This window comes from Chenopodium album, chromosome 24 (genome assembly GCF_948465745.1).
Source record: "Chenopodium album chromosome 24, dcCheAlbu1.1, whole genome shotgun sequence".
Classification (NCBI taxonomy): Eukaryota; Viridiplantae; Streptophyta; class Magnoliopsida; order Caryophyllales; family Amaranthaceae; genus Chenopodium; species Chenopodium album.
In genome coordinates, this window is record NC_137857.1 from 22,449,628 (window position 1) to 22,475,745 (window position 26,118).

At 38.0% G+C, this 26,118-nt stretch overlaps 1 protein-coding gene and 1 non-coding gene across 2 annotated transcripts in view; one reads left to right on the forward strand and one right to left on the reverse strand.

Annotated features, from left to right (window-relative positions):
• Positions 1-2,177: 2,177 nt before the first annotated feature.
• Positions 2,178-26,118, forward strand: part of LOC145610659 (glutathione hydrolase 3-like) — a 50,419-nt gene continuing 26,478 nt past the window's right edge. The window contains exons 1-4 of the mRNA XM_081665963.1: positions 2,178-2,513; positions 3,092-3,610; positions 3,914-4,149; positions 4,240-4,244. Of these exons, the coding sequence (XP_081522089.1) occupies positions 2,178-2,513; positions 3,092-3,610; positions 3,914-4,149; positions 4,240-4,244 (1,096 nt within the window). The remainder of the gene's footprint in view (positions 2,514-3,091; positions 3,611-3,913; positions 4,150-4,239; positions 4,245-26,118) is intronic.
• LOC145612796 (small nucleolar RNA R71) lies at positions 6,557-6,662 on the reverse strand. The gene has a single exon (XR_014106717.1). It is a non-coding gene; the product is annotated as a small nucleolar RNA R71 (small nucleolar RNA).

Sequence of the window (26,118 nt, forward strand, 5' to 3'; positions counted from 1 at the left end):
GATGAATAGTGAAGTCTATGCCGTAAACAGCTAAGGGCTAGTTCGGTATTGCTGTAGTTTTCAGTTTTTTGGTTTTTTATTTTTCAAAACTATATGATATATGTCATATAACGAATTAAAAATAGGTCAAACTTATCAAATTAATGAAGAATTTGAAAACTGACAACAGAAAAGTGGAAACACCTTTTTCTTGTTTCCTGTTTTTTGTTTTTTGTTTTTTAAAAAATAGAAAACTGAAAACAAAAAACGGTGCCAAACAAGCCCTAAATTAGCAAAAAAAAAAAAAAAATGGCAGTTCCAACTACTCATATGAACTCTATGGTGGTGTGGAGTGTATGGGAGCAACCCCGACATATTTTCTCTCTAGGTACAGAATAATATAAATTTAACCAAAACTGAAGACTATAATCCACGCTTTTTGACCAATTTTTGAAGCTGAAGGACCCGGTGTCCGAAAATCTCGAGATTTTTTAGGAAGCATCCTAAGGTCATATAATGTTTTTCGGAACCACATTTGATCAATATTTTATCTCTTAAAGTCACTTTTTTGGCATTGGGATGAATAGTGAGATGTGTGCCGTAAACAGCTAAATTAGCCAAAAAAGACAAATAAGGCAGTTTCAACCACTTAAAAGAACTCATATCGTGTTGTGGAGTGTGTGGGAGCAACCCTGATATATTTTCTCTCCAGGTCCAGAATAGTCTAAATTTGACAAAAAATGAAGACTATAATCCACGTTTTTACTAATTTTTGAGGTTGAGGGATTCGGTTTCGGAAAATCTTGAGATTTTTGAGGATGTATCTTACGGTCATATTATGTTGTTTGGAACCATATTTGATCAATGTTCTATCACTTGAAGTCCCTTTTTGGCATTAGGATAAATAGTGAGGTCTATGCCGTAAACGATTAAATTAGCTAATAAAAGACAAATAAGGCAGTTCAAACCACTCAAATGAACTCCTATGGTTTTGTGGAGTGTATGGAAGAAACCGCGACATATATTCTCTCCAAATCTAGAATAGTCTAAATTTGTCCAAAACTAAAGACAATAATCCACGCTTTTTGACAATTTTTTAGGCTAAGAGAACTGGTGTCAAAAAATCTCGAGATTTTTTAGGATGCATCTTAAAGTCATATTTTGTGTTTTGGAACCATATTATTTCAATATTTTATCACTTGAAGTCCTATTTTTGGCATTGAGATGAATATTGAGGTGTATGTTGTAAACGGTTAAATTAGCTCAAAAAAGTCAAATAAGGCAGTTCCAACCACTAGAATTAACACCTATGGTGTTATAGAGTGTATGGGCAGGTTCGGAATAATCTAAATTTGACCAAAAATGAAGACTATAATCCACGCTTTTTGAACAAATTTTTAGCCCAAGAGACCCTGTGTCGAAAAATCTCGAGATTTCTGAGGATGTGCCGTAGGGTCATCTTATGTTGAACAAGATTTGATCAGTATTCTATCTCTTGAAGTCCCTTTTTTGGCATTGAGATGAATAATGAGGTGTATGCCGTAAACGGCTTAATTAGCTAATTAAAGACAAATAAGACAGTTCCAACCACTCAAATGAACTCCTATGGTGTTCGTGAGTGTATAGGAGAAACCCTGACATACTTTATCTCCAAATCCGGAATAGTCTAAATTTTTCCAAAACTGAAGACTATAATCCACGCTTTTTGACCAATTTTTGAGGCCAAGGGACCCGGTGTCGGAAAATCTCGAGATTTCTGAGGATGCATTCTAGGGTCATATTATGTTGTTGGTAACCATATTTGATCAATATTCTATCTCTTTAAGTCCCTTTTTTTGGCATTGGGATGAATAGTGAGGTGTATGCCGTAAACGACTAAATTAAATAAAAAAAGACAAATATGACAGTTCCAACCACTCAAATTAACTCCTATGGTGTTGTTTTAATAATTTGTATGATCTGAATAACTTCATGTCAATGTTTTGATTTCATTGACTTTGAAGTTCTTATGACTTTTCAGTACTCATGACTAAATCATTAGCATGAAATCTTAGACTTTTTTGTCACTGGATTTTAATCAGTATAAATACATTGCATTATGCTAGTAATCTTTAAGAATTGCAATTTTATTTCTAAACTGACACAATCAAATGAAAGTTCCAACAAACTTAATCCTTCTCTTTTGCAAATGCCTTATTATGGGCCTTGCTTTTGGGAGTACAAAGACTTCTTGGTTGGTAAAGAATGAACAAAAGTTCAATGGAAAACCACAAGTTGATGTACCTGGGATTGTGGAGTCAAAGAATGGGATTGTCGCAGCAGATGATCGACATTGTTCAGAGGTGGGAGCATTGATGCTCCGACTAGGTGGTCATGCTGTGGACGCTGCAGTTGCAACTGCGGTGTGTGTTGGTGTGGTTAATCCCATGGCTAATGGGATAGGAGGAGGAGCTTTCATGGTTGTCAGGTCTGCCACAACATCAGAAGCTCTGGCTTTTGATATGAGAGAAACTACTCCTTCAGTTGCTTTTGAGGTTCGTTCTTGCTACTGTTTTATCCAATTTCTTGATTTTGATTAGTAGTTTGGTAGTTTTATACATTTATATTGGAACTAATTTAATAATCTTGATTGTTCTTTACTGCTTTTTGAAAGAGGTATGTTCTGTTTGCATCAAATCTCGAATGTATCATTAACAAAGCATGATTGGTGGAGAACTCACTACGTGATAGAGTCACAAGTTTTAGTTTTCTTCTCTACTCTCAAGCGTTGACTAGTGCAGTTGGGCCCACTTAGCCAAGCATCAGTGGAGGTTCAAGAAGTTGGTGGGGAACTCACACTATGACTTTGAAGTCACAATTTTAAGCCGCCCCACCAACTACACTTGCTTGAGAGTAGGGGGATTCCCTTACCTCCCATCTCTACTCTCAAGCATTAAGCTGATTTAATCTATGAGAGGTGCTGGTTTAGTAAGATCCTTAGCAACCCTTAAACATTTGGTCGGTCCATCATATAGGACTAGAGGGAGTAGTACATATTCTGCGTAACAAAGGTTTTGGTTCCTGTGTTGTTACTCAATACTGACAGTATATTGGTTTTTGTTAACAAAAACAGAACATGTACGACATTAATCATGAGGCGAAGCTTTCAGGCCCCTTATCGATGGGAGTACCTGGTGAGTTGGCTGGAATCCATGAAGCATGGAAGAAGTTTGGCCGGCTTTCATGGAAAACACTATTCGAACCCTCTATACAGTTTGCTGAAAATGGGTTTGAAGTTTTTCCTTATTTAGAAAAGAACCTATTAGAACATGAGGATAAAATCAGGGCTGATCCTGGCTTAAGGCAAGTGTTTGCACCAAACGAGAAGCTCTTGAAGACAAACGATGTATGCTACTATCTTAAGCCTGCAGAAAGCTTGAAGGCAATAGTAGAACAAGGGCCACAAGCCTTGTACAATGGCTCGGTTGGTAAGAAGTTAGTGAAGGATGTGAGAGAGGCAGGTGGGATTCTAACACAGGATGATCTTAGGAATTACAAAGTGAAGGTAACGAATGCTTTAGAAGCTGATGTAATGGGATTTAAAATACTTGGAATGCCACCTCCTTCAAGTGGTACCCTGGGAATGACCTTGGTAAGTGCTTTTAGCTACTGCTAATTGATGCATGAAAAACGTGCTTTAAAATTGTCTATTAGAAACACTCTCTTACCAATCTACGATACTTTGAACTGTTAGTGAGGTTTCAGATATTGTAGCTTTGATATCATGCAATTAGCTGATGCTTATTGTATCTTTTTCGATCTTAAGTACTCTGGTATCTTATTGCATTAGATCAAACATCTGTCAAAATCATGTCTACTGCTAGAATCAGCTTATTTGTATGTTTGATAGTATGGCTTGAAAGGAATCCTCTTTCCATTTTCTGGTGTATAACAGATATTAAACATACTAAGCAACTATGGGAGCCCTAATGCAATTGAAGGGCCTTTAGGCTTACACAGACTGATCGAGGCAATGAAGCATATGTTTGCAGTCCGAATGAACTTGGGTGATCCTGCTTTTGTTAACATCACTAAGTATACATCAGACATGACTTCCACATCTTTTGCAGAGGGAATTTGGCATAAGATATACGATAGCACAACTTTCCCTCCTGAATATTACATGAGAAGGTATTTAAAGGCAGGATATCTTAACTACCTGAAGGGAAAAAAAAAAACTGGGATGGTCTTAAAGTTTAAATGTATGCTTGAATTATGTAGGTGGAGTCAGCTACAAGTGATGAGTGACATTTATGGCACTCATTTGGTTCCTTTTTGGATGATTTCTATTTCATTTTATCTCTGTTTTCTTTGGTTTTCCTTAGTTTTATTCTTGTTTTCTTCATTTTATGCTTTTTGTAGTTAGTTTCTCTATTTCATGCTTTTTCTAGTTTACTTGTTATTTTTCTCTTTTACTTGCTTTTTATCATCTATTTGTAGGTGGTAATTGATTGTCCAAGAATTCCCGAGTTCCCTCTCTGTGAGCTTTCATTATTTTCATGCCTAGAGATGGTGCAAGAAGCTTCAAGTCAAGGGTGGATCCAAGAGGCAAGTTTCAAGGCTTTGTATATGCCTTCTTCATGGCTTTTACTTTTCAAGAAATTCAAGAAAGTTTCTGCCTACTTTGTCCTCCATCATCATCATCTAGGACGTGTGCACCACTTGAGCTAGGACGAAGAGAAGAAGGGGGAAAGACCCAGTTTTGTGCGGGCGCACCAAGGTGGTGTGCGGCCGCACATTGGTCGGGTGCGGCCGCACACCTGGTGCGTGCGGGCGCACCAATCTAGGTGTGCCCCGTGTGCACCATTCTCCCTCCTCCGAGCGCCCGCACCTACGAGGGTTTATTTTTGGGCGTCAATACCGACCTCATCTTTGTATATATAGTTATTTCTACCTATTTTTAGAGGGAAGTTTTTAGATTGAATTGGAGAATTTTAGAGAGAGAAACTCAAGAACTTTAGAGAGAGAAACTCATGATTTTTGGTGATTGCTCAAGAATTCCTCAGTGTATTTGATCTTTCGATCAAAGTTTTGTAAGGATCTTCTTCTTGATTTCAATACAAGTTTGATTCTAGTTGATTTCATTTGTTTTCCATGTTATTGGTGATTGATTGTAGTTTAATTGAATTTTGATTGATTTTGATTGATTGTTGGTTTAATCTTTGATTTCAATTATGTTGATGATGAATTTGATGATTGTTGTAGTTTTAATCTTGATTCCTATGGCTAGTGAGTAGTTTTCTAGCTAGGGAAATGGTGAAGCATGTTTGAATAATGGATTATAGTAATTTGGGGATAATTGATGGAGTTGATGATATGATTAAATTTGGTTGATAATTCATTTGCATGTGTGTGATTAATTGAGGTTTGGCCATCTTTGATTATTGCACTAGATTGCATTGTGAGCTTGCTATGATACGGACCATTGATTAGTAACTTGCAATTTCACGATTGAGGTGCTTTGTGACGTTCCCTAGGTAGTGTTTAGCGTAGTTGACGTTAGTTAGACCTCTAGGTGAACCATCTTGGTATGCTCTTTTGGATACATGATGATCTTCCTTCATATCACTTGACTTAGTCGGTTTGACCTCCCAAATTACCATTTTCCATTACAATTACATGTGGATCCATTGCCCTAGTGTCTTTAGATTGATTTCATATAAGTTCTTGCATCATTTAGCTTTAGCTATAGTTTCCTTCATAAACCCCTTTTACTTGACTTCGAAATAGCTTGACTTAGGCATTGTGCATTCGACCTCCATTCTTTTGGGTTCGACCTTGACTTACCACTACACTAAATAGGGGTTTGTTAAGTTACAAATTTTGTTTGATTGGGTGGGGTGGTAGCCCAACGACCTACCGTTCTCCTTCCCATCAAAATGGCGCCGTTGCCGGGGAATGGTGCTTTGAGTGCATGTTGTTGTTGAGTCTATTTCATTACATTTGCAAAATACAAAAAGATTTTACACTTTAAGCTACACTTGTAGCCGTGCTACTTATATTTTCTTTGAGTTTTGTATGCATAGGTCCCGAGATCGCTCATTTGTTCCCTTTGATCCGGAGATTGAAAGAACTCTCTCAAGGAGGAGAGTAGCAAACAAGACCTTGGATTATAGTTCCTCAAGCGAAGAAGAGATTGAACAAGAGCAAGTCATGGGAGAACAACCAAGAGTTGCCTTGAAAGAATTGGGAGTAACCGGTGCATATAGGTTCGAGAGCGGCATAGCTCCACCCACAACACCGGCAAACGACTTTGAAATTCGGCCGACAATGATCACCCTAATTGAGAGGAGACAATATAGTGGGGCAAAGAACGAGAGCCCATTGAACCATCTTAAGGAGTTCGAAAAATATTGCAACACGATCAAGGTTAATGGAGTGTCTCAAGAATTCATCCGCCTTAAATTGTTCCCTTTCTCCCTCTTAGGAAGGTCTTTGGAATGGCTAGACAAAGAGGTGAAGCCCAATTCATTGAGAACTTGGGATGATGTCACTAAAGCTTTCTTGTCCCGTTTCTATCCTCAAAAGAAAACGGCGGAGGCAAGGGCTTTAATTCAAGGATTCAAGCAAAAGCCAAATAAGAGTCTTTATGAGGCATGGGAGAGATTCAAGGAGTACCAAAGAGAATGTCCTCACCACGGAATTCCAACATATCAATTGATCCAAATCTTCTACGGTGGTTTGAGTCCTCAAGGCAAAGCATGCCTTGATGGAGGGGCCGGTGGTCCAATCATGAACAAAACCAAGGAAGAAGTTGTGGACATAATAGAGGATGTTGTGACTTACTATAGAGATTGGCAAGATGGGGAAAAAGATTCTTCAAGCAAGCAATCTTCGTTGTATTCGGTGGACCATCATAATGCCATCAACAATCTTTCTTCTCAAATGACAAACTTGGGAAAGGAGATGACGACAATCAAGGCCAAGTTGGAGAGTGTTTCTTCCTCTTCCCAAGCTCCAAATCTTCCCTCCCAAACTAAGGGGAGAGGTACTTCTTCTAACTGTCAAACTCCTTCTACTTCACATAATATGCCTATGGGATGTTTGTTTTGTGATGTATAAGGATCATATGACCATGATTCTAGCAATTGCAACAATGAATGTGTTGATGAATTTGACAACAATGAGTGTGAACATGTTAATTTTGTGTCAAACAACAATGTTCAAAGGTTTGATAATCAAAGAGGCCAATGGAATAGGAATTACCAAAACCAAGGCAATTTTGACAACTATAATCATAGTGGTGGTTATAGGAACCAAGGGAATCAAGGTTCTCGTGGTAACCATAACCAAGGTTATAGTGGCCAAAATCAAAGTCAAAATTATGGTAATCAAAACCAAAATTATGGTAATCAAAACCAAGGTTATGTAACTCATAACCAAGGTAATGGTAACCATAATCATGGTGGTGGTAACCATAATCAAGGTTATGGTTCAAATCAAAATAGGGGTAATTGGAACAATCAAGGAAGGGGAAATTTTCAAAACAATGTTCAAAGAGGTCCCCCACCCAGTTTTGTTACAAAGACTCAAGGTGAAAATTCCTATTCACAACCTTCTTCTCCTAGGACTACTTTGGAGGAATTGATTGATAATCAAACCAAGATCATTAACACCTATATGGCGGTTAGTGATAAGAAATTCAATGTGATGATGACCCACAATAAGATGCTTGAGACTCAAATTACCCAATTAGCAAGCACTATTAAGGATTTTGCTAGTCCTTCATCTTTGCCTTCCCAAGGTGTTGAACCAAAGAAACCCGTGTACTCTATTGCCACAAGTGGTGGAAATGATTTTAATGAGGGAGTTTCTTGTTCAAAAGAGGAAAGAGATGAGAGTGGTGCTATGGAAAATGAAGTGGAGAGGGTTGAGTCCAAGGAAATTTATTGTGAGGTTGAGGAAAAAGAAGAATATGTTGTTGAAAAGATGAGTGAGGTAGAGAGATTTCCCGATCTACCATATCCCCAAAAATATTTGAGATTCAAAATGGATGAGCAATTTGGGAAGTTCCTTGAAGTTCTTAAGGAAGTTCATGATTCCACACCCTCTACCGAGCCAATTCCCGATATGCCTAAGTACTCCAAGTTCCTTAAGGAGATACTAGAGGAGAAGGAAGATTTTGACGAGGGTAGTTCGGTGGAAGGAGGGAAGTGTTTTAGTGCTCTTATCCATGGTGAGCTTCCGGAGAAAATGGAAGATCCGGGGAATTTTTCAATCCCTTGTCAAATCAAGAAAATGGTTTTTGAGAATGCTTTGTGTGATCTAGGGGCTAGTGTGAGTATTATGCCCTTTTCGGTTTTCAAAAGGCTTGATCTAGGTGAGCTTCAACCATCTAATATAACACTTCAATTGGCCGATCGCTCTATTAAGCTTCCTAAGGGAAGAATTGATGATGTCCCTTTAAAGATTGGAGAGTTTGTCTTTCCCGTGGATTTTGTTGTTTTGTTGATTGAGGAGATGAGCACATTCCAATCATTTTAGGGAGGCCTTTCTTAGCCACCTTGGGAGCCTTAATAGATGTGAAGGGAGGTCAAATCACTTTGAGATGTGGAAAATTGGAAGAGAGTTTTAAGTTGAAGCCAATGCATGAGTCTTTATCTTGTGTGCAAGATATAGCATGTGCTAGTCTTTCTCGTTCCATTGATGATATGTGCATGATTGATTCTTCTACTAACGATGTTTTTGAGATTGTTGATGATGTTTGTGCAAGTCTTGATGATGTTAGTGAAGAAGAATTTGTAATTCAAGAGCCAAGGGATGAGAAAGAAATTAAGATTCCAAATTGGTTCAAGCTTAATCCTCAAGATGAAGAGAAAGCTTTGATGAGTGACATTTTTGGCACTCATTTGGGTTCCTTTTTGGATGATTTTTATTTCTTTTTATCTTTCTTTTCTTTAGTTTCCCTTAGTTTTATTCTTGTTTTCTTCATTTCGTGCTTTTTGTAGTTAGTTTCTCTATTTCGTGCTTTTTCTTGTTTACTTGCTATTTTTCCCTTTTACTTGCTTTTTATCCTTTGATTGTAGGTTGTGATTGATTGTCCAAGGATTCTAGGGCTTCCTTTCTATAGTTTTCCATTGATTTTCATGCCTAAAGCTTGTGCAAGAAGTTTCAAGTCAATGAGAGGTTCAAGGAGCATGCTTCAAAGTCTTGTTTATGCCTTCCTCATGGCTCATTTTCTTCAAGAAATTCAAGGAAGTTGCTGCCTACCTTGTCCTCCATCATCATCATCTAGGATGCGTGCACCTCGTGAGCAAGGGCAAAGAAGAAAAGAGGAAGCTGCAGCTATGTGCGGGCGCACTTGAGGAGTGTGCGGCCGCACATCTGTCGTGTGCGGCCGCACATTAGGTGTGTGCGGGCGCACATTCCTGGGTACACTCCTTCGAGCGTCCGCACCAACGTGGGTCTATTTTTGGACGTCTTTCCCAATTTCCTCTTGGGATTGTTAGTTATTTCATTCCTTTTATAGAGAGAAGTTTGGATCTTCATAAGGAGAGAATTAGATTAGATTAGATTTTAGAGAGAGAAAACATTAGTTCTTAGCATTTTTAGAGAGAGAAAGTGTGAGTTTGATGATTGATGATTGAAGATTGCTTCATTTGATTTGATTTCTATCAAGTTTGTAAGGATTCTTTACTCTTTAATGCAATTCAAAGTTTGATTTCATTAGTATTGTTGTTTGATTTGATTAATTGATAGTTGATTGATTTTGTTTGTTTCAATTTGATTTCAATTGATGAATTTGGGAATGATGATTAGTTTAGCTTTGATTTTGTTGTTCTTTATGGATTGTGAGTAGTTTATTTGCTAGGGTAGTGGTGAAGCATGTATTGATGATGAATTGAGGTTAATTTGGGGGAACATTGATTGAGTTGATGATGTGATTAAATTGGTTGATGTTTCATGTGCATGTGTGTGTTTGATTTAGGCTTGATCACCCTAGTTATTCACACTAGATTGCATTGTAAGCTTGCTATGATACGGACCATTGATTAGTAAACTTGCAATTTCACGATTGAGGTGCTTTGTGACGTTCCCTAGGTAGTGTTTAGCGTAGTTGACGCTAGTTAGACCTCTAGGTGAACCATCTTAGTATGCTCTTTTGGATACATGATGATTTTCCTTCATATCGCTTGACTTAGTTGGTTTACCCTCCCAAATTACCGTTTCCATTATGATTGCATGTGGATCCATTGCTCTAGTGTCTTAGATTGATTTTATACAAGTTTGCATTACCTAGTTTAGCCTTAGCTCTACCTCAAACCCCTTCTTGATTCCGAAATAGCTTGATTTAGACATCGTGCACTTGATATCCATTCCCTTGGGTTCGACCTTGACTTGCCACTACGCTAAATAGGGGTTAGTTAAGCTATAAATTTTGTTTGATTGGGTGGGGTGGTAGCCCAACGACCTACCGTTCTCCTTCCCATCAAGCTTCCATGATTAAAGATGTTGAAGTCAAGCCGAAGAAAAAGGCCCGTGACTCGAAGAAAGCAAGAAAAAGAAAGAAGTTGAGAAAGGAAAAGGAAGAATTTGAAAAGAATTTTGTGAAGGTTTCATGAAGCACCGATGAGAAGTTGCTCAAAATTGAAGACAATTTTGCTCTATCAACCACCTTGAAGAAGGTGGTGTTCTTTGATCCTCCATGATTTGGAGAAAGGGTCGAGCTTAGGACCTTAAGCAAGCGCTTCCCGGGAGGCAACCCGGAGTTTCTAACTTTTCCCTTTGATTTTTGAATTTTCTTATTTTTGTTTCTTTTATTACTTTGTGTTTTCTTTCACTTTTCTACTTGATTGGATTTTTAGGATGACCTTTTGCGGGATTGGAATTCTACAAGTATGCATGATGAATGGAAGGTGTTCGTGGCACAAATCACATTTTGTTCGATTCTAATCGAAATTTGAGGTAAAAGGGTAAGAATTTTAGAGAGGTAAGATAGGAAATTCATGTTTTGAAAGTTGGAGGAAATTGATACTTAGTGAATTTTTGTGGTGAGCACATGAATTTTCAACTTTGAGGGCTTTGAAAACAAATTTAGCTACTGCCTATGTTGTTCCTCATCACCATCATGATTCATGTGCGCACCAAAATAGGCAGTAAGTATCAATTTGTTGAGAAAAAGGAAGAATTGAGCACGCACAGGGATGTGCGGCCGCACACAAGGCATGTGCGTGCGCACACCAGCCCTGTGCGGCCGCACATGGCTGGACGTGCATATAATCCTCTTCTTCCTCCTTTTTCCCTTCATTCCCTCATTTCTTTCATCTTCCTCACGCACACCCTCCTCCAAAACCCTCATATGCGCACCTTCTACTCCTTCATTCATCATCAAAAATCACTCAAATCTTCACTAAAATCACTCCATTTTCAATCAAAATCACTCACAAGCCTTCCTACACTACAAATTCCCCACAAATTGACCCAAATTTCACTCACTCTCTCTCCTACTCTTGGTGGCCGAAAATTGGGGCTTTTGTGGATTCAAATTGGTTGCTCTAAGTTGGTTAATCTTGCTTCTTTTATGGTATAATCATTAATCCTTGCTTTAATTTTGCCATTTATATCATAAATTTGCATAGATTAAAAATTTGTATGAGCATGAATAGTGTAGTATTGATTTTGTGATTTTTGATGCTTGATCTTGATATTGGTTGTGATTTGGTGATGTTTGTTGATTGATTTTGCATAACATTGTATTGTTTGTTGATTTTGTAGTGATTCTCATCATTTTTGGTTGAAATCTTGTGAGTTGAATTTTTGGAGTATTGGTAGTATATGGCGATTGTGGTATTGGTCTTGTGGTTGTTCTTGGATTGTTGAAAAGGAGTTTTTCTTGGATTATTGGTGTTGTTGATTGGTTTGGAATTGGTTTTGATTGAAAAGAAGTGTGAATTTGGAGTTTGGCAATTTTGGTAGTAAGTGGTGAATTTGGGTGTGGTATTCTTGGTTCATTGATTTTGCTCTTTGTTGGATATTGGTGATCTTTCTAAGCCTCTCAACATGTCTAAATACCTTAAGAAATTCACCAAGAAACGGAAAACCGATGTTAGCATCGATGAACCTCCTCGCCCAAGTACCTCCTCTAGGCCTAGTACATCTTCTAGGCCTAGTACTTCCAACCCTTCCTCCACTCAAACACGACCCCCAACCTCTCTTCCCAAAAAGAAAAACTTCACTGACAAACAAAAGACCTTCTACCAAAACTTGAAGGAAGAAAGAATCTTAAAACAAACCCGCCACTACTTCCAACCCGATATACTGAAATTGGGTATTGATAATGATGTGCGGTCGTTGCTCCTAAATCTCCGATTGGGTTCTTTCATCACCGATGCCTACCGCACCGTTTCCAATTGTTCAACCACATCTTCGACCAATCATTGGAAGAGTTCAACGCCGCTCTGGATTTTGATCCCCACGGGGATATTGTCAACGTTGAACATTACATCTTCCCGGAGTATGATCAAAACTCATGGTGGGAAGATATCTCAGGTGGTACTGAGTTTATCACCAACCGGGATAAGATCTCAGCGGTGTACCAACCTTGCCTTAGGGTTGTACACCGTCTTTTGGGCTATGTTTTGTTCCCCAAACAAGAAATGGGGAAGTTGAGCAAGTTGGAGCTCAAGGTCCTTTGGTTGTCTACCCGCCCGGAGTATGTGGGCCGGTTGAACTTGGGGTATATCTTTGCCCAATATTTTTTGGACCTTCGCAAGAGGAGTACGGGAGAAATCCCATGCGGGGGCATGGTAACTAGGCTATTGACTCGCCTTCGCCTCAATGCTTATCTCCCATTTTGTAAGGAGATCGGGGATGCAACTTCTATCTACCTCGATATGCAACAATTGGGTCAAATCCAATTCATCTCCAAGGGCTATAGCGAAGGGAGATATGAGTGGCTTAGGGGCAACGAGCATTGGTGCTACTTGCCTAACCCCAGCTTGACTTCTTTGGCTCGGATTGCCAATAATGTGTGGCATGTTCCCAAGTCCTTCCGGCATCCCAACTTCGACTCCGATTAGGATGAGGAAGAAGATGATGAAGAAGAACAACAACATCAACAACAACAACAACATTATTCTCCACAACAACAAGCTCCTCAAGAGCAAGAGCAAGAGCAAGAGCAAGGGCAACATGCTTTCGTCAATGCGGATTTGAGGGCTCTTAGTGAGCAAATGAGTGGATTGAAAATCCACGTGGATGGCATGTATGATCAAGACTTTGGGGCCATCTATGTGCAACTAAGAGGTATTCAAGAGATGCAACAAGGTATGTTTATACAACAATAACAAATATATGAGGCGGAGGTTAACCGTGGGAGCATTACCCCCCCGGTTAACTATCCGTACTTTCCGCCCCAACAAGGTCCTCTACCTTCGTTTGGGCATCCTTATTGGTCGGGGCCTTCTAACCCCGACACCGAGCGTCATTACTATCCGGACGAGCACGGTAACTATGATTACAAGGCTCCGGGTGGTAGTGACTATAGGGGTGATCCTAACTACCCCCATGTCCATCCCAACCACACCTTTGAACTCACTTTGCCCGATAACTTCACCCCTCTTGCTCCTTGGCAACAAGATCTTTTCAAGGGGCATTATGGGTGGCCCGAGGGGTACACCGGAGGATGGGAGCCCTACCCTCATCCCTTTGATGACCCCGAGCGCAACAGAGACCCCGATGGGGCCGGGCCGAGTGGGAGTGGTGGTGGTGATGGTAGTAGTTATTAGTTCCCTTTAGCTTCTCATGCTTTTTGCCTCCATCCCTTATATTTTTGATGCATGTTTTGTTTTGATTGGGATGTTGAGATGTATTTTTATCTAGCTTGGGGGAACTAATAACTTGCTCGGTGACCAATTTTGTTGTTGTGTACATATCTTAGTTGTTTGCATGTTTATTTTCATTCCTCTTGTTTGTTTTCCTCATTTTCTTGATCTCTAGGCTACTTTCCTTGTAGCTAGCTTGTTTGCCCGATTTGCTTGGATGTTTGTTGTTTGTGGCGATGTTTTGCTTGGCATGTTGTTGTTGATGATCCCTTATATCCAAATCCCTTAATCCAACACCCTTTAATCCAAATCCCTTAAATCCAAGTCTTGTAGTTTAGAGTAGTTCTTTAGTTAGTCTAGACTTTATTGTTTACTTAGCTTTATTTCTTTTGTTCTTTCTATTCTTTGGTTAGTTTAGCTTTTCTTTCCTTTAGTTGTATATACTTCTTGCTTAGTTTAGTTTCCTTTTATTTGTTGTTTTTCTTTTATTTGTTTTGAAGTTACTAACCATTTTCTTTGTTCATAGGTTCTTTTATTTCTTTTTCTCACTTGGTTCCTTGAACAGCTTATGGATATGACATGCTACGAGGTGGTTTCTAATCGCTTCATTTATTTTTGCTAAGCTTGGAATCCCGGTGAGAGCTTTCTTATTTTCTCTTTATTTTCCTTGGTTGCATAGTATAGGATTAGTTTAGGAGAAGTTGAATAGTTCGAGGATGGATGCTTGTTAACACGTAATGTGTTTGGGATCGGTGACCTTGTTGTCTATCGATCACTTGTTTGTCGATTGGGAATTTTATGTGTTTAACTTGTTTTCTAGTCCTTTGCATGCTATTTCTCCTATGTTTTCCTTTTCTATGTCTCCGTTTCTTTTCTTTTACTTTCTTTTATTTTACTTTTTCTCTTACTTTCCTTTATTTTTCTTTTCATTTTTGATGTGATTTTGAGGCATTGTTTTTCATTTCTTTTCTTATGAAATGAACCTTGTACATTGGACTTGTCTTTTGCATGATTTTCTTCCTAGGTTGTAAAGGTGTGCACGGTTTGAGACTATGTTCGGTTGACTCTAGGATAGTGTATGCTAGGGTAGTTGGTTTGAACTAGGGGGATCATGAAGCCGGATTCTACTTGTTTGTGGTACGTTGGTAGTTGCTTCCTATAGTTGATTTGACACCACTAGTGAGTTTTTGCCACAACCTTGTGAGGTTACTTGTTTTTCTAGCCTTCAACATTCCTTGTATGAGCGGCGTGGATCCTTGTCTATGCAAACCTAATCTAATAAAGCTTGATGTATGATTCTCAAACACGAGACCGAACTGTCTAGGAAGGACAAAGGCACATTTTTCGGGGTGGTATTTTTCATTTTTGTTATATTTTGTTATTTTCTTTATTTTTGGGTTTACATTTTCCTTCTTGCAACCATTTGAGCCTTATCCCTTCTTTTCAAGCCACATCTTTAGTTATTTGACCTTTTGTTTCATTTTCTATATTTTATTGGTTTTTGTGAAACAATATGATCATTTGAGATGAAGTTTGTGGTGGTTAAGTTGGAATTTTGGTTTTTATGTAAGCAAGTTTGTGATTTCATTTTCTTTGTGAATAATGGCAAATATTTGTGGAAAAGCCGTCCTACTTCTCAAAAGGCATGGACTAATAATTTGCATTTAGGAAAAGCCGTCCGAATTAAGCAAAAGGCAAGGACCTTGTAAATACAATATAAAAACAACAAAAAAAAAAAAAAAATTGAAAAAGTGAATAATTCAAAAATATTTTGATGTATTCTTTTCTCCTTCTAAGCATTGAGGACAATGCTTCATTTTAGCTTGGGGGAGAAGCGTGTACGCTTTTTGTATATATTTTTGTGAGTATAGCTTCAAGTAAGCTTGGGGGTGTTGTTTTTGTTTGGTAATTTCTTGATTGTGGTGTTAAGGATTGATCACCCTTTTGCTTCACTTTTTAGGACAATCACCAAATTTTTAAATTTTAGCCTACCTTCACCCTTTATGCCTTACGTTACAACCTTGGGGAAAGACCTTCCGACCTAGATAGTTGAGTCACTATTCGGGGGAGGGCATCATGGGTCATTGCCTAAGGAAAGGGGATGCATAGTCAAGATTGTCGAGTAACCTTAAAAAAATTCTTTTCCGGTTCCTTCGAGGAATCATTGGGACACTCAATAAGGGGAGATTTGAGACTAGAGGGAAGAATGCGGTAAGATTGTTTGGGATGAAAGTGAATTGTGATAACTAGTTCCTATGCCTAGCATACCCTATGTTTCAATCAACCGTGGATATCTTGAAACGTGCATACCTTAACTACTTGAGAAAGATTGTCATTCATTTGCATTATAGTCTTTATGTTGATTCATTTCGCAAAGGTTTGTTTTTATTTCATTTTCGTTCCTTTTTATGGTTTGCCTCATTGATGTTTGGTGGAGAGTTATGGGTCAAACTCTTAGGATACCCTTACGAGACCTCACTCGTCCTCATAGGCGACTTTGGGGTTTAAAGGGCTTGTTGTAGCTAAAAACAACCGTGATTCTTAACTTGAGTCTTTCTTTTTCGTTTTCAATAAAATTTTCATCCTCTTTCTTTCTTGCTTTGTTTTGCTCGAGGACGAGCAAAAGTTTAGCTTGGGGGAATTTGATGAGTGACATTTGTGGCACTCATTTGGTTCCTTTTTGGATGATTTTTATTTCATTTTATCTCTCTTTTCTTTAGTTTTCCTTAGTTTTATTCTTGTTTTCTTCATTTTATGCTTTTTGTAGTTAGTTTCTCTATTTCATGCTTTTTGTAGTTTACTTGTTATTTTTCTCTTTTACTTGTTTTTTATCATTTGTTTGTAGGTGGTAATTTATTGTCCAAGAATTCCCGAGCTTCCTCTCTATGAGCTTTCATTGTTTTCATGCTTAGAGATGGTGCAAGAAGCTTCAAGTCAAGGGTGGATCCAAGAGGCATGCTTCAAGGCTTTGTATATGCCTTCTTTATGGCTTATACTTTTCAAGAAATTCAAGAAAGTTTCTGCCTACTTTGTCCTCCATCATCATCATCTAGGATGTGTGCACCGCTTGAGCTAGGACGAAGAGAAGAAGGGGGAAAGACCCAGCCAGGTGCCTGCGGTGTGCACCAGTCTGGGTGTGTCCCGTGCGCACCATTCTCTCTCCTCTGAGCGCCCGCACTTACGAGGGTCTATTTTTGGGCGTCATTACCGACCTCCTCTTTGTATATATAGTTATTTCTACCTATTTTTAGAAAGAAGTTTTTTTAGATTGAATTTGATAGTTAGTTTTGGGAGAATTTTAGAGAGAGAAACTCAAGAACTTTAGAGAGAGAAACTCATGATTTTTGGTGATTGCTCAAGGATTCCTCATTGTATTTGATCTTTAGATCGAAGTTTTGTAAGGATTTTCTTCTTGATTTCAATACAAGTTTGATTTTAGTTGATTTCATTTGTTTTCCATGTTATTGATGATTGATTTGGTTATTGATTGAATTTTGATTGATTTTGATTGATTGTTGGTTTAGTCTTTGATTTCAATTATGTTGATGATGAAATTGATGATTGTTGTAGTTTTGATTTTGATTCCTATGGCTAGTGAGTAGTTTCCTAGCTAGGGAAATGGTGAAGCATGTTTGAATAATGGATTAGTGTAATTTGGGGATAATTGATGGAATTGATGATATGATTAAATTTGGTTGATAATTCATGTGCATGAGTGTGATTAATTGAGGTTTGGCCATCTTTGATTATTACACTAGATTGCATTGCGAGCTTGCTATGATACGGACCATTGATTAGTAACTTGCAATTTCACGATTGAGGTGCTTAGTGACGTTCCCTAGGTAGTGTTTAGCGTAGTTGACGCTAGTTAGACCTCTAGGTGAACCATCTTAGTATGCTCTTTTGGATACATGATGATCTTCCTTCATATCACTTGACTTAGTCGGTTTGACCTCCCAAATTACCATTTTCCATTACAATTACATGTGGATCCATTGCCCTAGTGTCTTTAGATTGATTTCATATAAGCTTTTGCATCGCCTAGTTTAGCCTTGGTTTCTACCTTAAACCCCTACTAGACTTCGGAATAGCTTAACTTAGGCATCGTGCATTCAACCTCCATTCCCTTGGGTTCGACCTTGACTTACCACTACGCTAAATAGGGTTTGTTAAGTTACAAATTTTGTTTGATAGGGTGGGGTGGTAGCCCAACGACCTACCGTTCTCCTTCCCATTACAGTCCCTGTAGTCTGGCGCCAAGTTCTTCCAATACCGAGCCAGGGTTCTGCCTTCTTGCTTTGACCATTTCTAGCATTGTTGGCTTGATTTTGCTTATTGATTGAGTCCTTTTCTCACTTTTCTGAACCCATATGTGTTCTACATATGGAAATAACCCTCTGGGGGTTCCTGCTTCACCTGCCCAATGGAATATCCCACTATCATGTGCAAAGTTCAGATTTGGGTACGTGCAAAGTTTGTGAATCCACCAAACCATGGAGTCGAGTTCGATTTCATCACGAACTCGCGGGATCCTGTCCATTCGCTCCAACCCTCCCGGTAGTCTTGTGTGCAATGCATATGGATTCATAACCATGGACATTTTTTACTTAACCCATATCCTTGAACTTTAGAGAACTAGAGCCATGGTTAGGTTGCAAACTCATCATATTGTGACTATGTGAACTACTTGTGCACCCTTGCTTGTATATATTATATATGTGTTAACCGTTTGTTTGACTTGTGTTAAAGACTAAATAAACTAACCAATGACTAAAGTACTTTGTTTAATTAATTAATTAATTAATTTGAACTAATGAATAAGCCTAAAATCGAGTCATAATTCCTTTTAGTCAACCCGGATTTTTATTCCCGTATACTGCACATGCGTCAACTTGTTTTGGTCATATCCGGAGTTCTAGGAAGAACCACGAGTCGTATAACCTATGGATCTGTAGCCCCGAGTTTTATCTTTAATTTGGCGTTGGTTTCGTTACAATTAAAGTCACAGATTAAAAGTTATGACTAAAATACCACAGCCTGTCCAGTTTAATGCACATACGTGAAGTCTTAACTTAGTCTTTACTTGAGTCTAGTCACATAGTGTAGCCACATGGTCATGACACAAGTCTTAACATGTCACCTACACTCATTAGTCTTAGTACACACTTTGTACATGTCACCATGACCATGTCTTAGGTTCATGCATGAGTCGTTTTTCCGTCATTTGAATTGGGGGGTTCATTCTATTCCTAATTCTTCAATATTTCTCCATCTCCATCATCTTCCCACTCACTACATTCTTTCCCCATGCATATCATACCTCTCACTCTTCCATAATCTTTTCCCATATATTGCATGTTGAATAAAGCTTGAGTCAAAATATTTGGTATGAAACTTATCCCTAATTTCCCTTTCTACAGTACTTGGTCAAGGAGAGAAGGGCGTTTAATCAAGGACAACACTTTTGTTCAAGTTTTACTTTTTGACAAACCAATCGGTAGGAAAAGGAAAGCTAAGAAGGTAATGGCTAGTCAAGAAGAACTTAATGAGGTCAAGGGACAGGTAGCCAACTTGGCTGAGATGTTACAAAACTTATCACTGCAAATAAGTAATCCTGAAAAACAGAAACAAATGGACCTAATCCAGGAAAGCTTGGGCAAGCTGTCCAACGACTTTAGATTCCAAGATATTAGCTCCCAAGGGGTCTTGGTGGATAAGGACCTTCTCCCACAGAAGTTCAATCCCAATGACATCCCTAAATTTAAGGCTATGGATAACCCTTATTTTCATTTAAGAGCTTTTGAAACTATAATGAACATTAAAGGTATAGATAGAAAAGCATTTCACACTGTATTTTCATTATCTTTAGAAGCTGTATGTCAACAGTGGTACTTTTCACTTGATAAAGAAAAGACCTCTAGTTGGGAATCTATTGTAAGTGCTTTCATTGAAAGGTATAAATGCAATATACAAATTGAAACCGACCATAGACAACTTGAGATGCTAAGACAAAAAGAAAATGAAAGTTTCACTTCCTTTTTCAACAAGTGGAGGGAAATTTCCGCTAATATGATTGAAGTCCCTACTGAGAAGGAGGCTGTGAGGTTGTTTATCAAGAATCTACAAGAGAAGTATTCGAAACATTTGAGATACCAACACAACTTGAACACTTTCAAGGCAGTCTATGACATAGGCATTGAGATTGAAGATGACCTTGCAAAACAAAAAGCTACTAACAATAGTAACCAAAGTGGCTGGAAAGGAAAGAAGAACGACAATCCTTCTTCTTCTGAAAACAACTACTCTAGTAACAATGTTAGTACCTTTGACCTCAATGAAGTCTTAGCCACGAATAACTAAGAATCTAAGAAAGAATTAAGGAAAGAATTCACCCCTATTGGGATGAGCTATGATGTTGCCTTCGATCAACTCCATACTAAAGGGCTCATTACTCCCATTGGACCTATTCAAGATCCCGCACCTGAAAAGAGATTGCCTAGTTGGAATCCAGATGCACATTGTAAGTACCATCAAGGTAGGGGTCATACTACTGAGAGCTGTTGGAAGCTAAAGGAGGCCATCCAATATTTGATCGACAATAACAAACTTCCTATACCTCCAGTCGGCAAGAAGACCGGGTGATGATAAAGCACAAGACAAGAGGCGAGCTTCAACGACAAGATTTCGTGACCTCTTTCTTCTATTTCTTTTTTTTTTCTTCTTTACTTTCCCCAATAAAGTCTAGCATAGGCACCTTTCATTTTCCCCTAGTTTTTACTTTGTAGGACTTTTCATTTACTTTTTCCTTTTAATAAAATGAGCATTTTATTTCTTGCATATGATCATTGCATTGCATTATTCAAAAAAAAAAAAAAAAAAAAAAAAAAAAAAAATCAAGGTCGAATTAAGCACAAGGTATACCAATGATTTGAGGCACCCCTTGTAGCCATGTCATAACATCTTCACCCTTTAAATATATAATTTTTTTTTTTTGACAAACCACTTTGAGCCTCGTCTAACGATAGACCTTTCATTTTTCAACCCACATCTACTAACCTTGGGATGGGATGATGTGTAACTTATGCAATTTACAAATATGAAAGCTTGAGTGATCTCAAAAGAATAAAATAAAAATAAGTAAATGAATAAAAGTGTACAAAAGGGCAAGTGTTCCAATGTATATGATATGAAAATATCTTTGATAAGAACATGTCTCAGATTGCGTCTCTTATCGAGTGCTCGGTACCGTGCCTGAGAAACATGAATGCCAAGTGAGTGATAGACCGCATGATCGGGATTGCCCACACTTATGAAAATAAAATAAAAAAATGCAAAAGAAAAAAAAAAGAAGAGCAAAAAAAAAAATAATAAAAAAAAGAGCTCAAAAATGAGAAAACTCAAGCATAAAAAATATAATGATTCAAAAGCAAGGTTGCACACCTTGAGGGCTTATTTAGGGTCTTGAGCCTTTATCCCCTTCTTCTCAAACCTTTAGCCTAACCACGTTACAACCCTTAAAAAAGACCTTTTTGAGGTATACACACACTTGTGCGAGGTTCGGCTAGAGCTACGTTTGGCCTGATTCCTAACGGATACGTAGGCAACCTCATATTGAGGTGCGGCCTTAATAAAAATGCATTCATTTTCACATTCACACACTTACACCATGATCATATCAAGGGATTTCCAATGCTCATCCCTATTTACTTAGAGCTAGACTTGGGGGCTTGATCCTTACATCATTAGCCTACCTAGCCTAAGAGTCATCATTATTTGACTCTTATCAAATAATACTTTTCCATACACTTAGCCTTTGCAGCTTAACTTTAGTGTCATTTTCACTCACATCACAGATACATGACCAAATAGACTTCCAATTAGGAACCCTTTGTCATGAATTCTTAACATAACGTTGAAGCATACCTTATCAAAATCACACATCACTCATCACTTATAATCATCATTGTATCAAAGTATGAAGTACTTAGCCTCCATTCCTAAGTTACCCAAATACTTTCATAATCGAGTCAACTAAGATAGTTTAGGAGGAGTTACTCCTTGTACCTTGAGAGATAGTATCGAATTCATATACTTGATTAAGCTCATTCAACATGCACCATCAAACACTTCGGTTCTTTTTCGCGTCTTTCTTTTTTCGGGAGAAAGTCGGTACCCTCCACAAAAATGACGGAAAATTTTTGTTTTTGAGTCATGTACACATCGAGTCAAGTTCACACACGAGTCATGTACATTGAGTCATGTCGTGTCATATCACATCGAGTGGAGTCTAACCCATGTGTCAAACGATTTGAGTTAAGTCATGTCAACTCAATGAGTCAAGCAACACTAAGCCTTAGGTCAACCCTAAGATAATAAAAGATTAGCAAAGTCCTATAGTCCAAAATATAGATGCAGGTACATTCCAGCGAGAAAGAATATTTCCGGATTTTTTCGAAAAACCGCGAATATAGATGTATGAAACTTTTCCAAGATGAGAGAAGTTTGAGCAAAATTATATGGAGATGAAGAGCCTTAATTTGCAAAAGATTTGAGCATATTTGGTTGTAAGGAAATGACCAAATTGAAAGTTCGGAGCGATATCGCGGCGACAGGTCACGTGGCTTCATGATGTGGACATATAGACCTGGCTCAGCAATTTCGGGTTCCTTGGTACGCCAGTTAGCCCCTCTAAGAAATTTGACATGATTTAGTAGTCGGCTCGATTACAATCACAATGAGTGATCGACCTGACAAAAGATCGTCTCACTTAGCTTAAAGCGCCTAAGTATTGGCTCATCGCAAGCACCAAAGTAACGGTTCACAACGAATTCCTAGGATAGAAGAAGATTTGAAGATTCGAGATGACGGAGCCTTCAACAGGGGTTTTAAGATTGAAAAGAGTCTATTACTTGGATTTAAGAAGGACGGTTTGAGATGAAGCGCCCTTCAATAGCTTTCACTATGATTGGGGAGGTTATTATTTGAGAAGAACGATTCAAGATGAAGCGGTCTTTGATAGCTTTCGCTAAGATTGTGAAGGGTATTACTTGATTTGAGAAGATAGCACGAGATGAGCAATCTTCGACAACGCCCGCTAAGATTGTGGAAGTTGTCATCAAGATTTGAGAAGATAGCACGAGATGGGCGATCTTCGACGACCTTCGCTAAGATTGTGGAAGTCGTCATCAAGATTTGAGAAGATAGCACGAGATGGGCGATCTTCGACAACATTCACTAAGATTGTGGAAGTTGTCACCTATATTTGAGAAGAGCAGTTCGTGATGAGGCGGTCTTCGACAACATTCGCTAAGATTGTGGAGGTTGTCACCTAGATTTGAGAAGAGCGGTTCGTGATGAGGCGGTCTTCGACAGCATTCGCTATGATTGTGAAAGTTGTCACCATGATTTAAGGAAAAGCTCGAGATGTAGCAGCAATAATAGACAGCGTTCCCTAGGATGTGGAGAGTTGTCACAAATCTTGGAGATGGCGAAGTAAGGTCACCTTCGACGGTCCCTCAAGGTAAAGAAGATTGTCAATAGCGGCGATGCACTGCAGTGGCGATGTACGGCCACAACCTAGAAGATGACGACATACAGTTATTTTCGACGATGTTCCCGAAATACTGTGGAGGATTGTCACCAAGAATATTGAAGACGACGACATATGGTCATTTTCAATGATGACGTTCACGAGATACTGTGGAGGTTGTCACAAACAACAAAAGCAACAGCAAAATGGTTACTTTCAGAGACGTGTGCTCGACGGTGCAAGATACGCGTTTCTCAACTCTTTTATCTGTTTTAACTAATGATTAGTTTGCAGGTATCGGCGTTATAAGAATGATTTGGAATTGCAGAACATTTTGATTCATTCTCCATCCCTATCGATACTTTGACTCTCGTTTTTCGAAACATAAGTTTCTCCAAACTCAGTCAAAGTGGGGGCTTCTGTAGACACCCATTTGTGTCTCCCCAAAACCAAACCCAGTGATAAATGCCTTTCACGTCGAACCATTATCGAATTAGGTCAAAGTGGTTGAAAGTCAAGTGTTGCGGTTTAGTTTTCTTTAAATTCTTTTCTCTCTGTTTTTGAAAATGATTTTATTTATTTGAAAATAGCCGAACCAGTTTAGTTTGGTCCATAATTAAGATCCAATAATGGTGTAGTTGGATGGGGCTTGAAAAGACCTTTCCAACGATATATTATAATTCCAATTCCGATGAATAATGAGGAAGCTATGGCCAAAATACTAGTATGGGCCCAAACCGGATTTTACCTACGACCCAATGATCATGAGGAGGGTCCAAAGGTTTAATCCTATTCCTAAAATAATTAGGATTGATTAGAATCTTCTATAAGTTTCTAAAATATCTTAATTATCCTTTTTTGAAAAGATAAGATCATGGAATTTAATTTGAATATAAACTTTCCTTCTTTAAAACTTACCTAATTCTATTCGAATTTAAAGATGTTCAAAGATAGTCGGATATTATTTTTGTGCCTCATATTTTTTATCCAAATTTTATATGGTTGGATAGATCTTGAAATTATCTTTCCAATGATATATTATAATATTAAATCCGAGCTATAACGAAAAAGATATGAAAGATATACGAAACTCTATCCAAAACTGACACCGTCCTACTATTTCGTCCATATCTTTTTATTTACAAAAGATTTTAATCTGATTCTAATTGAATTAGAAATTAAACTTCAAGAGATTTCCAACGACATATTATATGACTTATTTGGACTTCTAGATCAAAAGATATAATAAAAACAAAATAAGTAAAAACTGCTGTCTACGAGTTTTATTTCGATTTGAATTCGGATTTCTTTTCTTATTCTTCGACTCCCTCTTTTTTCTTATAAATAGAGGTCTTATCTCCCCTTTTTCAATCATCAATTCTCTCAATCAATTCTAATCATCAACTATCAATCTAAGATCAACTCTAATCAACAATCATCAATTCTCTCAATCAACTATCATCAATTCTCATCAATTCTTCCTTAATTCTCTCTATTCTCTCTTGAGCAATATATGCTTGCTTTCTTTCTCCCTCTTTTTCTAAACTACCTTTTTACAAATACAATATTCCGCATTCACAAGACTTAGAGTCTCTTAGCCAAGTTCGAAGTTGCCTTCGCCCTAGACGTGAAAGGTTGATATTTTCTCAGGGTTTGGTCCAAAACTAGTCAAAACTTTATTTAATTTGATTTTAATTTAATTCTATAATTATTCTTTATTGATTTTCATTGAAGTTTACTAACTTTTGTATTTTGTTATTAGAAAGAGGTACGAGGCTTCAAAGTAAGTAGATTAGCTTACTCTCTATTTCTTTCACAATGTAGAAAGCATGTTTATTATTGTTTTATTATTCCTAGTATCATGTTAGGATGTGTTCAATTCCTAGTATCATGTTAGGATGTTATTTAATGCTTTCTAGTATCATGTTTAGGGTGCTTTTACTCTTTCTAATATCATGTTAGTACCATGTTAGGTTAAAGCTTTGATCTTTATTGTTTAGTGACATGCTAGGGTTTGTTATTAATATTGTTAGTATCATGCCTAGGATCTTGCTATTATATTTAAGCTTTATTATGCCTTAACAGGATTTTGACTATTATCATCGTTATTATTTAATATTGATTATTATTTATGTTTCTTGATTATATTTTGTTATTGTTTGATCACACCTTTTACGCTTGTTAAAGGGAATTTGTACTTGAAATCACGCTTAATAAGATAATTAATAATTTGGTTTAGGCTAATGTGATTTTAATTCAAGTGATCGCCAATAATAGTTTTATTTGTGCATTAACATTCAACCAACATAGATAAACAGGGTAGGTTTAATATAATGTTTGTATGTTATTCGGAAAGCGCGCATGAATACGAGCAGAACAAAGTAGAGGCCTATTTTATAGGGCGGGTCCTTTCTTTTGTAGATTGGATTCGTACCCTCATCCCCGGACCCTGTTTGGTTCAAGACCTTATGGAGTAGTTGATGGTCCTTTTGGATTGTCTTTTGGGTTTACAAGTTCCTAAAACTTGTTGGCGACTCTTTTTGCTCTTTGTCTTTCCCATTGGAACGCCACCGTACTTTAGTGTATGATCACAGTGGGGTTCAAGTTTGGGGTTATCATAATGCTTGAAATATTCCCTACACCTCCATTCCTTTGGGTTCGACCTTGACTTACCACTACACTAAATAGGGGTTTGTTAAGTTACAAATTTTTTTTGATTGGGTGGGGTGGTAGCCCAACGACCTACCGTTCTCCTTCCCATCAAAATGGCGCCGTTTTCGGGGAATGGTGCTTTGAGTGCATGTTGTT